Source organism: Gopherus evgoodei, unplaced genomic scaffold, assembly GCF_007399415.2.
Source record: "Gopherus evgoodei ecotype Sinaloan lineage unplaced genomic scaffold, rGopEvg1_v1.p scaffold_36_arrow_ctg1, whole genome shotgun sequence".
NCBI lineage: Eukaryota > Metazoa > Chordata > Testudines > Testudinidae > Gopherus > Gopherus evgoodei.
Window position 1 is genome coordinate 2,034,184 of NW_022060038.1, and position 15,707 is coordinate 2,049,890.

At 46.8% G+C, this 15,707-nt stretch overlaps 2 protein-coding genes across 2 annotated transcripts; both read left to right on the plus strand.

Moving 5' to 3' along the window:
- Positions 1 to 408: 408 nt before the first annotated feature.
- On the plus strand, positions 409 to 1,245 carry LOC115641912 (olfactory receptor 52B2-like). Its single transcript, XM_030545267.1, has one exon. The coding sequence runs from the start codon at positions 409 to 411 to the stop codon at positions 1,243 to 1,245; it is 837 nt and encodes a 278-aa protein (XP_030401127.1).
- A 12,725-nt stretch (positions 1,246 to 13,970) lies between these two features.
- Positions 13,971 to 14,921, plus strand: LOC115641913 (olfactory receptor 52B2-like). Its single transcript, XM_030545268.1, has one exon. It carries the CDS (start codon positions 13,971 to 13,973, stop codon positions 14,919 to 14,921), a length of 951 nt encoding a protein of 316 aa, XP_030401128.1.
- Positions 14,922 to 15,707: the final 786 nt, after the last annotated feature.

Below are 15,707 nucleotides of genomic sequence, written 5' to 3' on the forward strand. Positions count from 1 at the left end.
GGGTTTTGGCCCACAAAAGCTTATGCCCAAATAAATTTGTTAGTCTCTAAGATGCCACAAGGTCTCCTTGTTGTTTTTGCTGATGCAGACTCACACGGCTACCACTCTGAAATCTTATCCTTGGGTTGCTCTCCTGGATGGAGATGGAAAACATGTACCAGGTCTCAGCTTGCCCATTTCCCAGAAGCCAGTGCAGGATTCTTCCTCCAGTGTGTTGCCTACCTTGATTTTAGGTATCTGTGGCAATGGGGATTTCCTTGGGAGACGATTTCTCAGGCTGCCCCAACTCACTGCCAGATTATTTCTCATGATACTCAGCATAATTTCTCACATCCCTGATGTGGGCTGTGTGCAGGTTGATGTGCCCAGATGTGGGGAACTGGAACGCGTCCTCAGCAGCCCCTCCTGATGACCTGCAATGACAAGGACCTAGAACAGGCCATCTTCATCCTAGTTGGCATCCTTGGGCTGGAGACCTTTCCCTGCTGGATTGCCATCCAGCTCTGCTCCATGAGAGTCCTGACCCTCCTAGGGAACTGCACAATGCTGCTCATCATCAAGACAGAGGTGAGCCTCCTCACACCCATGTACTTTTTCCTCTCTATGCTGGCCATCAATGACCCACTGATCATCACCTCCACCCTGCCCAAAATGCTCAGCATCCTCAGACTGGATTCCCAGTTGATCAGCTTCAACACTTGCCTGCTGCAGTTGTATTTCACCCACACCTCCCACATCATCAAATCTGGCACCCCCTTGGCCACAGCCTGCGTCCCCACCTTGAGGCTGCCCTACTGCTTCCAGCAGGTCATCCCACGCACCCACTGCAAGCCCACAGCCGGGGTGAAGCTGGCATGTGCAGACACCGGACTCAGCCAGATCTACGGTATCTCCGTGGCACTGCTGGTGGTGGGGCTGGACATGATACTTGTTGCCACCACCTACTCCGTCATCCTCAGGGTTGTCTTCACACTCTTGTTGAGTGAGGCTAACGGTAAGGCCCTGGCAACCTGCACAGCCTACCTCTGCACCCTCCTGGTTTTATGCACATCTCCCCTCTTCACCTTCCTGACCCACTGCATCAACAGAGACATGCCCCCTTATAGCCACATCCTGCTGGTGAGCATCTACCTCCTGGTGCTGCCCCTGGTAAATCCGCTGGTGTGTGGCATGAAGACCAAGAAGATCCGTGACCGGGTGAGCAACATTGTCAACCATGGCCAGAAGACAGCTGCAAAGCCTTAAAGCCTGGACTGTTACCACTGGGCCTCCAACACTGCCCCACTTGCATGTCTGTGTGTTCAACAGAGAACATTTATTTAAAAAGAAAGGGAACCAAAGACGAGTTTGGGAAAGCCCCACACCCACATTCAAAACATGCAGCCATAAGCAACCCCGACCCCACAGTGTGTTGGGCAGTGTCCTTTGCCTCACTTCTCCCCTTGCAGTGGGAAAGTCCAGTGAATGAACGTCCCTTTAGCACATCACTCCCCTCTCCCTCTGCTGCCCAGCATCCACAGTTGGCTGCCCTTGGTTAGTGAAGACCCAGCGGTGCGTTCGCAGCTGTTCCTCTCCTACCCTAGACGGGTGGGGGTGGAGCATGGAGCCACACCTCTGCGTCTGGCTCACAGCTGCTGCTGTCTCTCTGCCATCACTCCCAGGCAGCGGGGAAGCTCATGGCCAGTGTAGCGTCTGTGTTGTTTTTCATTGTCCCCACACAGGATCTAAGGCTTAGCCCCTAGACCTGCTCAGCCCTGAGGACAGCTCTCAGAATCACCAGCCACAAACAAGGGCTCACAACTGAGTCTAATCAGCTCGATCATTAAACACTGGAGAGGGACAGGTCAAATGGCTGGTTGGTTGGTTCACTGGGATTTGGCAACCCTATCCCTTGCTTAGCAGGGGTGGTTTGGTGAGGGTAAACCCCTCAATCAGGATAGGCTAAGCGCAGGTCTGCTGCCCTTCACGAATACAAGGATAACATTTCATTACCCTGCATTCAAACACTAGTGTGATTTTAAACTGAAATCAGCTGAAAGTGATCATTTTAGCAAGGCAGCTCCATCTGTGGAGCAGTGAGGCAGAGCAGGCGTGTCTATACAAACCCGGGCTGCTCCTGAAGCCGTTCCCCCAGCTCGTCACTAGGTGTCGGGGAGAGCTCATTCAGACCCTGTCTTTCAGAAAGACATCAAATCTTGCTTTAAATTCTCCAAGTGCGGGTGGGTCCACCACCTCCTCAGGAAGCTGCTCTAATGTCTCAGTTACCCACTAAATTGCATCTTATTTCAAGGCTGAATTTCTCTAGCTTCAATTTCCAGCCATTGGATCAGTTAAAGAGCCTCTTGAGGGGCCACGGGGGCAGGCGGCAGAGCTTTGGGATTCATCTGCACCAACGAAGCAGCTCATTAGCAGCCCTCTGTGACTCAGCCATAAGAACATAAAAATGGCCCTACTGGGTCAGACCAAAGGTCCACCTATCCCGGTATCCTGTCTTCTGACAGTGGCCAATGCCAGGTGCCCCAGAGGGAGTGAACAGAACAGAGAATCATCAAGTGATCCATCCCCTGTCACTCATTCCCGGCTTCTGGCAAACAGAGGCTAGGGACACCATCCCTGACCATCCTGCTAATAGCCATTGATGGATCTATCATCCATAAATTTATCCAGTGCTTTTTTGAACCCTGTTATGGTCTTGGCCATCACAATATCCTCTGGCAAGGAGTTCCACAGGTTGACTATGTGTTGTGGGAAGAAATACTTCCTTTTATTTGTTTTAAACCTCCTGCCTATTAATTTCATTTGGTGACGCCTAGTTTTTGTGTTATGAGAAGTAGTAAGCAACACTTCCTTATCTAATTTCTGTACACCAGTCATGATTTTATAGACCTCAATCATATCTCCCCTTAGCCGTCTCTTTTCCAAGCTGAAAAGTCTCAGTCTTATTAATCTCGCCTCATGCACCATGGCCGCTTTCATGACAGTGCGGCCAAAGCCGGTTGCTAAGATAGAGGCTGATCCAGGAGAGCACATGTATGGCCCCATTGCTGTCATATCTGAGCTCTACAACATACTTATCCTCCAAACCCCTGTGAGGCAGGGCAGGGCTATTATCCCAGATGGGGAATTGAGGCACACAGAGGCTAAGGGACTGGCCCAAGATCCCACAAGAAGCCTGTGGTAGAGCAGAGAACAAGGGCCTAGGCAAGTGCCCTAACCGCTGGCACTTTCCCTCTGTGAGTGCATTCTGCAGCCTCTCTCTAAGCAGGACAGGATTTAAGCATATCATTAAGCCCCCACTGACTTCAGTGCAATTCGGGTATGTGCATCAAGTTAAACATACTTAAGTGTTCTCCCAAATAGGGACGCTTTCCTGGACAGGGCTTTGGACTGAGCAGACAGGACCATTACTCTCTCCTCCTTCAAACCACTCCTCAAGCAACCATGATGACTGAGAGCAACTCGCCAACTAGGTAAGGCTGAGGATACCTGATGTACATTTAGAGTTTAGTTCTATCCGTATGGAATCCCTTTGAGAGTAGCCAAGGGAGTCCTAGCTCCTTTGAAGTCAGGAGTCCTGTCATTGACTCACTGACTTCAATGGGGTTGGGACTCCAACTTATACACACGGGAGGACCTGTTTGCAGGATGGGCCCCTAATTTTGCCTTGGGATGGGTTCTTCGCAGTGCCAAGCTGCTCAAGCTTCGTGTTTGGAAAAGCTAGTCCCCCACACCGTGAAAAGGCAGATTCAGAGCCTCTGTGACCATAGCCATTTCGTGCCTCACACTGAACTTCTTGGAGCACTTGCAGGAGAAGCATGTATTAATGTATTGTTAAAGGGAGTGCTTCTCCCAAAGGGCACAGAGCATCATCTCAAACTGGACATCGCTGGACCAGGAAAAGGAAGCGTAAAGCAAATAAAAGAGCAGAGGAGAAGGTGTTGTGGGGTTGTTTTTTCTTCTTAGAAATTGTGCATAATAAATATTTTCAGGAAACCTGCAAGACAAAGAAACTGCTTGGAGTTTCTTTTGCCTGTGTATAATACGCAGATCCCATCAGCTAGTTCTTTCAGCCGACAAACTGCAGGTTGTACTGTGTTTAAATGGAAGGTTCAAGGGATTAGTCAAGCCAAATATGTATCATTTGGAATATAGGCACTCACTTTTTGGTTCCCAATGTGTGGTCGAGCCCTGCACCACCCCTTCCCCCAAGCCTCTGCCTTGCCTCTTTCCCATTCCTCCCCCTCTCCCACCTCTTCCTGCCCCTGCTCCTCCCAGCACCTCCTGCATGCCGCGGAACAGCTGATTGTGGTGGGTGGAAAGTGTTTGGAGGGAAGGGGAGGTGCTGATCAGGGCGGCTGCCGATGGGTGCTCAGCACTCACTATTTTTTTCCTGTGGGTGCTCCAGGCCCAGAGCACCCACAGAATCAGTGCATGTGATTTGGAAATGGAAATCCAACCTAAATGAATCCAAAAGAAAGGGGAAAAAGTTAAAACAGGGCAGCGTCTGTGCATTGCTTCCTCTTCAAAGGCTATGAACAGGGGCAATGGCCAGCAGTTACAAGTTACCAAATGGCTCTTTGTGAGCAAGCACATTTATTTTTAAGGTGAAAGTGTCACAGAGAAAACACTAAAAACCCATGCATGATAATAAAGGAGGGGTAGTTCAGTGGTTTGAGCATTGGCCTGTTAAAGCAGGGTTGTGAGCTCAATCCTTGAGGGGACCACTTAGGGTTTTGTGGCAAAAATCAGTATTTGGTCTTGCTAGTGAAGGCAGGGGGCTGGATTCAATGACCTTTCAAGGTCCCTTCCAATTCTATGAGACAGGTCTATACACATACCCCGTGCCTTCAATCACACTTCAATGCCCACAAAGGGGTTAACAGCCTTCCCTCAGAACTCACACCCCATGAATAGCTCAATTTTTCCCTTATACAGCTTGAGTCTCAGGGATCAAGCAATGAGCACACAGTGGAGCCCTCCTCAGGGCACAGCTTCAAAACGCTGGGTTTTCACATAACCAGGAAAGGGAAATTTGCATTCACCTCCTGGTAGAAACCCCCAGAAAACCACTCAGCCTTGTTTGCTCCCCAAAACCCATTCTTATCTGGGTCATTGTTTAATTCACTCCTTTGAAGTCATAGCGCTTTCCAGGGTCCACATCCCATCTCCCCCCTAGAGATGTTACATGCAATCGCACTCCACAGTCACACAGAAACTTTGCCTCCAATATAGTGGACTCCAAAGCTACCTAAACGGTTTATTCCAAGGATATTGCAGGAAATTGCCATCTCTGTCACTGGGGTGGGGGGCTAGCTAGTGAATGGCCGAGGAAGTGGAAAAAATCAAATGCACAACTCCACAATGGAGAATAACTGGCTAGGCCGTCGTACTGCAGAAAAGGGCCAGGAGGCTATAATGGATCACAAATTAAATATGGGTTAATAATGTGCAGTTGCAAAAAAGGCTAGTATCATTCTGCGGGGTATTAACAGGAGCATCGTACGTAAGCCATAGGAGGTAATTGTCCCATCCTATTCAGCGCTGATGAGTCCTCAGCCAAGTTATTGCATCCGTTTTTGGGAGCCACACTTTAAAAAAGATTTGGACAAATTGGACAGATTTCAGAGGAGAGGAACAAAAAATGATAAAAGTTTTTAAAAATCTGACCTGTGAAGACAGATTAAAAAAAGCTGAGCATATATAGTCTTGAGAAAAGAAATCTGAGCTAGGACAAGGTTATGGCATTCAAGTATGTGAAGGGCTGTTATAAAGAGGACTTTGATCAATTGTTCTCCATGTCCACTGAAGGTGGGACAAATAGTAATGGGCTTAATCTGCAGCAAAGGAGATTTAGGTTTGATATTAGAAAAACCTGGAAACTCTAAGGGCAGTTAAGGTCAGCAATAGGCTTCAAAGGGAGCTTGTAGAATCCCCGTCACTGGAGGTTTTTAAGAGCAGGTTGGACAAACACCTGTTAGGGATGATCTAGGTTTTCTTGGACTCAGAGCAGGGGCTGAACTAGAAGACCTCTTGAGGTCCCTTCCATCCCTTTGTTTCTATGATTCTGTGATTCTATGTCGACACCTAGAATCCTGTTCAGCTAAACATTTACACAGCTGGTAGAGGCGTTTTACTGCTGATCTGACCTAGGAATAAATGAACTTCAAGGGATTCAAGGCTCTGTGAACAGCTTGATTATTTGGGCAAATCTAATTTTGCAATTTTGTTTCCAGAAAATTTAAACTCACCATTTTCTGATTCAATTTGAGAAAGTAAGAAGTAAGTCATTCGAGCTTACGGCAACCAGGCCTCTTTTACCGGATTTTAGATGCCTAACGTTAGGAATCCACGTTTGGGATTCTTTCCTTTTTCATCAGAATTGTTCTCTGCTCCTTTCGCACAACCTCTCCATATTTGTTTCTCGCACGACCCAGCCCTCAGTGCTCCATTGCCCACACTCGGTCTCTGTTGAATTGTTTCTCATCTCTGCACTCACAACAGCGTCTCCTATGCAGAAAGAGTCCTAATGACATTCACTTTCAAGCTGAACCTGAAGACCAACAAGCCCATGGTAACAAAATCACATGCGGCAGATAACAGACACAACTGCATGTACACACTTGGGGACATGAGACTAGAAGAGGGCACCCTTTGGCTCCAAATCACAGGCCTCTAGTACATGAGGTGAAAAAATAGCAGCATCCCCTGCAAGCCATGATAACATTAGGTCCAGTAGCCTCTCTGTGGGCCCAGCTGGAGGAAGGCAATGTCACCTGCTCGCTTTAAGCTTGTACATTGCATCATGCCTGATGTGAAGCACAGCACTATGTAATGCTTTGGGGTGACTCTGGGGCCTGCTTTTCATGTTCCGTGTTATAATCCAAGGTGATATCTTGCAGCCAGGTGGGTTGTGAAAAGGGAATTCAGGCTCAAACAGTTAATTTGCTGCTACACTTTACCACCTGAGTCAGGGTTAAAGTCATATTGACCCTGGGGCTCCCTACTGGCTTTGAGCCACCTCCCGGGAATCCCAGGGCAGGAGTATAAATATCCCTGTGTCTCAGCCCTGGTCAGTGCAGATTCCTCACCACCTGCTGCTCCCCGCACAGATCACAGGCAGAGATTCCTCATCCCCGGCTGGGGCAGGAGCCTGGTGAGTCAACTGCATGAAACGCTTGGGTTCAGGGCAGCTCTCCGGCATTCAGCAGCTTTTGGTGGGATGGGGATAGTGATTAGAGAGGCAGGGGTCTGCAAGTGGGAGGGAAAAGCCTTCGGGAGATGCAACTTCTAGGCGCAAAGCTGGGGGCATGTCACTTGCCCACCCAGAATACATAACGTAGTGTCAGTGCCTGGCACACATAGCTACTTTCTGACCTGCTCGTTATCATTTAACATTTGTATTACCAAAGATACCAGCTGGGCTTAGTGTCCGTTGTGCCAAGTGCTGTGCAAACACATGTGAGAGAGAAAGCAGTCCCTGCTCGGAGGAGCTTCCAGGCTAATTAATAATGCTGCTGCTTTTTGACCCAAATGGCCAGTCAAATTTTGGAACCATTGGAAATCCCAGTTCAAAGTAGAAGCTAAATCAGTGGTTCTCAAACTCGTATGATCAGGCTCCCCTTCTCTGTGTCTGCAGTCATCCACGCCCGTCCACCAAGTTCATATTCTGCCCCCCAGCTCTGAAGGCAGAGTGGAGAGCAGCGGCGGCTGGCTGGGCACCCAGCTGTGAAGGTGTATCCCACACACCTCCTGGGGTTGTGTCCCATCTAGTGGCACTGAGGACACTTGGAGAATAGGAGCCAGATTAACCACTTTGCTCTACCGTCTTAGCTAATAGCCTCTAACTTTTAGCTCATGCGCTAAGCTCCAGAGGGCCCTGGTTCAATCCCACCCAGTGACAACCGGAGCCCATCGGCATTACAAAGGCTGCGCTGCACCACTTAGTAAGGATGGCAATGTGATTTTTGTCACAGCAGACTTAGATTCCATTGCCATCCTTACTTCTGCAATCCTGCTGCCCCCAGCCCCCGGGGCTGAAAACTGGAGCTCCACCACCTGGAGGGTGAGTGATTTGGGCGGGAGAAGACCCAGAGCCTGGGTAGCAGGGCTCTGTTTGTCCCCTTCATCCCCACCTCCTGGTTGTGCATGGCCCTTCTGCATGAGCCCCAGCCACCCAGGGCTGACAGCCAGAACTCTATTAAAAAACCCCACAGAGCTTGTGCCTCTCTTGACACATTCCCGCACCCTGCTCCAGAGTTTGAGAACCACTCAGCTAAATAGATTAAGCTCCATAAGTCTATCACTATAAGGCAAGTTTTCTAATCCTTTAATCATTCATGTGGCTTTGCTCTGAACCCTTTCCAATTTATTGATGTCCTGCTTATACTGTTGTACCGGAACTGGACACAGGATTCCAGCAGTTGTTGCACCAGTGCCAAATATAGAGGTAAAATAACCTTTCTGCTCCTAATCTAGATTCCCATTTATGCAGCCGAGAATTGCACTTGTCCTTTTGGCCACAGCGTTGCAGTGAGAGCTCATGTTCAGCTGATTATCCACCACGACTTCAAAATCTTTTTCAGAGTCACTGCCTCCCAGCAAAGAGTCCCACATCCTGTAAGTATGCCCTGCATGCTATGTTACTAGATCTATACATTTACATCTAGTGTTTGCTTGCATCAGCTCACCAAGCAATATCATTGACCTGACTTCTTCCTTGTTTACCATTCTCCCAATTTTTGTATCATCTGCCAAATTTATCAGTGATGTTTTTACATTTTCTTTCAGGCCATTGATAAAAATGTGAAATAGCGTAGGGCCAAAAATGGATCCCTGTGGGATCCAATAGAAACATACCCATTTGATGATGATTCTCTGTTTACATTATATTTGGAGACGTATTTGTTCACCAGGTTTTTAGTCATTTGATGTATATTATGTTAATTTTATATCTTTCTAGTTTTTTTTATCAAAATGTTATGAAGTATCAAGCCAAATGACTTGCAGACTTCTAAGTCTATTGTGTTAACGCTATTACTTTTATCAACCAAACTCAAAAAAAGATATCAAGTTAGTTGGGCAGGATCTGTTTTCTGTACACCCATGTTGATTGACATTAATTATATTAACCTCCTTTATTAATTAAATCCCATATCAGCTGCTCCATTATCTCACCCGGGATCTATGCCAGACCTACAAGCCCTATAAATAGCAAGTCATCTCATTTAGCCTTTTTAAATATTGTCACAAGATTCGCTTTCTTCCAGTCTTCTGGAAATTCCCTGGCGTTCCAAGACATCTTGAAAAGCAGTATTAATAGTCCGGTGAACTCCTCAGCCAGCTTTTTAACACTCTTGATGGCAAGTTATGTGGAGCTGTTGATTTAAACTTTTCTGTGGTTAGTGTCTGCTGTTTAATGTCCTCCTGAGATTCTAGTGGAATGGAAAGAGTGTTACCATATAATATGACCATATCATCTGTTTGTTTGATTTTTCTCCTCAAAGCAAAGTTAGGATAGGAATAGGATATTTCTTTCAATGCAACATAAATAACAGCAGAGTCTCTTGCTTTGATGGATAGACAAGGGACTTGGAAACTGGACTGCCTGAGCTCCAGTCAGGACTCTGCCACTGACATCCTGCGTGACCTTGGGTGAGTCCCTAAATCTCGCTATACCCCAGTTTTTAACCACTAGAATTTTCTTAGTTAATTTAAATATTGTCCACATTAGCGGTTTGCTATTTTTAGAGAAGCACATGCAACCATGGGGAATGGTGCAAACAACCGGCAAAGCAGGTGGAAGGTGGTCTAAGGATTCCACTCCCTTCTGGCAAACTGCTGCTATGAATCCCACAATGTGCAAAGAGAGAAGTCCTAGAATACATAGAGCCCAGCCTTGAAGTGAAGCACCATGGGATACTCACCCAGAATGCTGAGCATTTACGCTGCCCAGCCATCTAAATGCACCGACACATACTGAATAAGAAAACAGCTGACAATGCTCACACAGTCAGTGTGCATTATCTAATATGCACCACTTAGTGTGAACAAACTCAGTGTAAATTAACTCCCCTGTGTAGACAAGACGGAAAAAGACTAGAGCGTGGATTAAAGGGAAGTAGGTGTAACAACTTCCTTCCTGGCTCATCAGAATGGTTATCATCTGAACTGAAGAGAGGGGAGCAATAGTAGGCTCTTATTCTGCAGTGGGCAAGTCACTAGAAGGGAATGTGACAGACACTTAGCCATTGTCCTAAACTGGCTTGGTCGGCTGAGCACATTCAGAGGCCAGGCAGGAAGTTATGAAATGCAAGGGGCAGATTAAAATAAAGGTAGAACTGTCTGTGTAATGCAGACAGACAGACCCAGGATTGAACCAGGGAGCTCTGGAGCTCAGTCCAGGAGCCTCTGCAGCATGACATAGGAACATAAGAATGACTGTACCGGGTCAGACCAAAGGTCTATCTAACCCAGTGTCCTGTCTAACAACAGTGGCCAATGCCAGGTGCCCCAGAGGGAGTGGACCTAACAGGCAATGATCAAGTGATCTTTCTCCTGCCATCCATCTCCATCCTCTGACAAACAGAGGCTAGGGACACCATTCCTTACCCATCCTGGCTCATAGCTATTTATGGACTTAACCTCCATGCATTTATCCAGGTCTCTTTTAAACGCTGTTATAGTCCCAGCCTTTAGAACTTCCTCAGGTAAGGAGTTCCACAAGTTGACTGTGCGCTGCGTGAAGAAGAACTTCCTTTTATTTGTTTTAAACCTGCTGCCTATTAATTTCATTTGGTGACCCCTAGTTCTTGTATTATGGGAATAAGTAACTAACGTTTCCTTATCTACTTTCTGCACATCACTCATGATTTTATATACCTCTATCATATCCCCCCTTAGTCTCCTCTTTTCCAAGCTGGAGAGTCCTAGCCTCTTTAATTTCTCCTCATATGGGACCCGTTCCAAACCCCTAATTATTTCAGTTGCCCTTTTCTGAACGTTTTTTAGTGCCAGTATTCCTTTTTTGAGGTGAGGAGACCACATCTGTACACAGTATTCTAGATGTGGGCGTACCATCGATTTATACAAGGGCAATAATATATTCTCAGTCTTATTCTCTATCCCCTTTTTAATGATTCCTATCATCCTGTTTGCTTTTTTCACTGCCTCTGCACATTGCTTGGACATCTTCAGAGAACTATCCATGATCACTCCAAGATCTTTTCCCTGACTTCTTGTTGCTAAATTAGCCCCCATCATATTGTATGTATAGTTGGGGTTATTTTTTCCAATGTGCATTATTTTACATTTATCCACATTACATTTCATTTGCCATTTTGTTGCCCATCATTTTTGTAAGATCTTTTTGAAGTTCATCACAATCTGCTTTGGTCTTAACTATCTTGAGCAGTTTAGTATCATCTGCAAACTTTGCCACCTCACTGTTTAACCCTTTCTCCAGATCATTTATGAATAAGTTGAATAGGATTGGTCCTAGGACTGACCCTTGGGGAACACCACTAGTTACCTCTCTCCATTCTGAAAATTTACCATTAATTCCTACCCTTTGTTCCTTGTCTTTTAACCAGTTCTCAGTCCATGAAAGGACCTTCCCTTTTATCCCATGACAGCTTAATTTACATAAGAGCCTTTGCTGAGGGACCTTGTCAAAGGCTTTCTGGAAATCTAAGTACACTACGTCCACTGGATCCCTCTTGTCCACATGTTTGTTGATCCCTTCAAAGAACTCTAATAGATTAGTAAGACACAATTTCCCTTTACAGAAACCTTATTGACTATTGCTCAACAGTTTATATTTTTCTATGTGTCTGACAATTTTATTCTTAGCTATTGTTTCCACTAATTTGCCTGGTACTGATGTTAGACTTACTGATCTGTATTTGCCTGGATCACCTCTAGAGCCCTTTTTAAATATTGGCGTTACATTAGCTAACTTCCAGTCATTGGATACTGACGCCGATTTAAAGGACAGGCTACAAACTTTAGTTAATAGTTCTGCAACTTCACATTTGAGTTCTTTCAGAACTCTTGGGCGAACGCCATCTGGTCCCGGTGACTTGTTAATAAGCTAAAAGCCAGCTGCCTGTTAGCTAAGGCTGGAGAGCAGACTCATTTCACTCTCTCTAAGTGGTCTTGGTGCCAGTAGATGGGACAGAACACCACACCCAGAAGGTGTGTGTGTTACATCTGCACCAATGGCATGCAAAGAGCTGCAGCGGCAGTAATGCAAACCACCAGGCAGCCCTTTAGACAGCAGGCAGCTGTTCAAACCTCTACTGCACAAACTGCAGGTGGGCAAATGTTAAGCCCCTGAATTACTTTTCCTGAGCGGTGTAACTTGCACATCTCATCAGACCTATACTGCCTTACACCTCGGCTTCTGAATTTACCCCTCAAAGTTCAGCTCTTTTTCCCTCTAGTTGTGGTCTTTACAGGTTTGGTGTCTGAGACTGCAAGCTCATTAGGGCAGGGTCCTTGGCTGCTATGTGTACTGTAAAAAGCCTTGTGTTATTGTCATTATTTGCATTACAGCAGTACTGAGGGGTGCCAATCAATGATCAGGCCTCCTCCGGGCTGGGCTCCGCACAATCACAGTCCCTGCCTCAAAGGACTCACCCTCTGGGATAACGATAAGGCACGAGAGACAGAAGAAACAGACAAAAAATGACTCAAAAGGGGGTGGGTGGATGACTAGGTAACAGTAGAATTAACATGTAAATAGCAATCAGTCCCAATGCCCCACTATTATGTAATCATCTTCTGCCGCCTGCCAGGCAGACTTTTGGGTACTAGAAAACAAATTCATAATAATAATCGCAGCTCTGGTTAGAGCAGGGAACTGTCAGGACTCCTGGGTTCTATTCTGCACTCTAGTACTGATTTGCTCGGTGCGCTTGGCAAATCGGTTATCTCTTCTGTACTTCAATTTCCCGATCTGTGAAATGCACTTGTTTGCATTGCCTTTATTACTTTATATAGTGAAAATGCGTATATCCAACTCTAATAGATTAGTAAGACACGATGTGGATTATGAGTCCTAATTCAATGATGTTTGTAAATCACTTTGGGATCCTGTCACAGAGTGACAGGCTGGGTGCTCTGGCACAACTCTGAATGAAGTCAAACAGGACTCTGGTGCAGCGTCTCCCCTCAGGGCACCTGTCACCAGGGCAGGAAGCCTGCCCCACTTCGGCACCTCCTGGGTCTGATCTTGTAGCGTTCAGGCTCCTGCAGTGAGTCCACCTGAATAGGACACCTGGGGAAGCCTCACACGCCCTCAGAGGGGCCCTGTACACCGAATCTACAGTCAGCAGTGACTCAGACAGCATTGTAAAAGAGAAGGGTTAATTAGTCTTTGGGAACACAGCATAGAACAGATCTTGTTAGCACAAAAAGAAGGAAGTTACAGCAAAGTCCATCTTGGAGGGGATCTGGAGACCCGAGCCCTGGGTTCTGCCACTGAGTCCCAAACCAGAAGACTGGCTCACTTCCCGCAGCCCAGCCTCCATCATGCTCAGCTGCCCTGCTTCCATGCTTTGTATCTTTCCTGGGCAAAGAGGTCACCTGGCCTGCGCCTCTCCCTTTGTTCTCCAATACTTTCATCTGGCTCCCTGCAGAGGATGGGCTGCGGCTATCACTTGTCACGATACAGAGTGTCAGCCATTGTGAGTGCTAACGCAGCCAGTTAGCATTCATACCAGCCCTCTAGGAGGCCTCTGCAACGATCACACACCCTTATCCCACCACCTAGATACTTGAGTAACACATAGGGGAAACTGAGGCACACAGTATTCAGAGAAAACATTAAGAAAATCCCACTTTGCACAGATCCCCAGAGGAAAGGTGCTATAGAAATCCAAAGTACTTCTCATTATTGATGGCATATGATATTTTCTTTGTCTACAGGGAAGGGACCCTGGGTGAATTCAGACAGGAAGCCTCATCACATCATGTCAGCTCTCAATCAAACCAGCTTTCATCCTGCCTCCTTCTTCCTGATTGGCATCCCAGGCATGGAGGAGCTGCACATCTGGATCTCCATCCCATTCAGCCTGATGTACATCGTCACACTTTTCGGAAATTTTACCTTATTATTTGTCATCGTAAAGGAGCGAAGCCTCCACGAGCCCATGTACCTTTTGCTGGCCATGCTGGCCATCTCTGATCTAATATTGTCTTCCTCTACAGTGCCCAAAACTCTGAGCATATTCTGGGCACATTCTAAGGAAATCTCTTTCAATGCCTGCCTGACCCAGATGCTTTTTGCACATATTAGTTTTATTGCTGAGTCAACAATCCTGCTAGCCATGGCATATGATCGGTATATTGCCATATGTGATCCCTTGAGATACACGACTGTGCTAACACATTCAGTGATAGCCAAAATAGGGCTGGCGGCTCTAGCTAGAAGCTTTTGTGCAATGTTCCCAACACTTTTTCTCCTTTGGAGGCTACCGTACTGTGGACACAACATTATGCCTCACACGTACTGTGAGCACATGGGCATAGCCCGGCTGGCCTGTGCTGACATAGCTGTCAACATCTGGTATGGTTTTACTACAACTCTTTTATCACCAGGACTGGATGTTGTGCTCATTTTTGTGTCTTATGTTCTCATCCTCAGGGCTGTCTTTAGGCTCCCATCCAAGGACGCCCGTCTCAAAGCTATTGGGACGTGCAGCTCCCACATCTGTGTCATATTCGTGTTTTATGTGCCAGCATTCTTCACCTTTTTCACACATCGGTTTGGCCACAACATCCCCCACAACGTTCACATCCTACTGGCCAATCTCTACGTACTCCTTCCTCCCATGTTAAACCCCATTGTCTATGCAGTGAAAACTAAGCTAATTTGGGAAAAGATGGTCCGCATGTTCTTCAAGGCAGGGCAGTGGTGCTGAATGCTGTTACTGGGATGCTATCCCCTTAGAAATAAACCAGTTGGAAATTGTGGGCTTCAGTGAGGCCATTCAGGAAATGGGAACTTTATTTATATGGTCTCTTCCTCATCTCTGGCTCCATGGTGTAGCCTGGAGGATCAGAGGAATTGTGAGACTCTCCTAAGACTAAAGCATGGCAATTAGAAAACAAAGAGAAACAAGGGATCACAAAAGTGAAGCTGGTAGGACCTAAGGACCAGAGCTTCAGTGTGTGTAAACTGGCATTGCTCCATTAAAGTAAGAGGCACTATGGTGATAGGCACCAGCTGAAGACGTGGCCCTTACTGTATTTCTGAGATGTACATTTTTACCCAGGCTCTGCCCTGCTGAACTCTGTGTTGGGACATGTCTGTTTTTCAAAGCTGCTGTGATGCACAGCACGCCTTGCTGTGCTCTTCTAATCGCAAACAGGCTAGTGAGCAAACAGCGCCAAAGCGCTTTTGAATGTCCAAAGGCACATTCTACCACCATTCTGCACTTGTTCAGCCTGTAGTTGAACTGCTCCTCACTACTGTCCAGGCTTCATGAGCCATGGGAGCAAGGGGTAGGCTGGGGTAGGTGCGACCACGTGGTGCTGCCAGCTGGGACAGCAGCCTGAGGCAGAAGCCTCCAGCTCACATGATATTTCAGGCAGGTCTGAATCTCCATAAGATGAAACTTATAGAAGAGAATGACCTGGAGTCATTCCCATTTATGTCCAGGCGCCCTTGACCGACCTCACTGAGGTCTCACCCAGGAGACGACGGC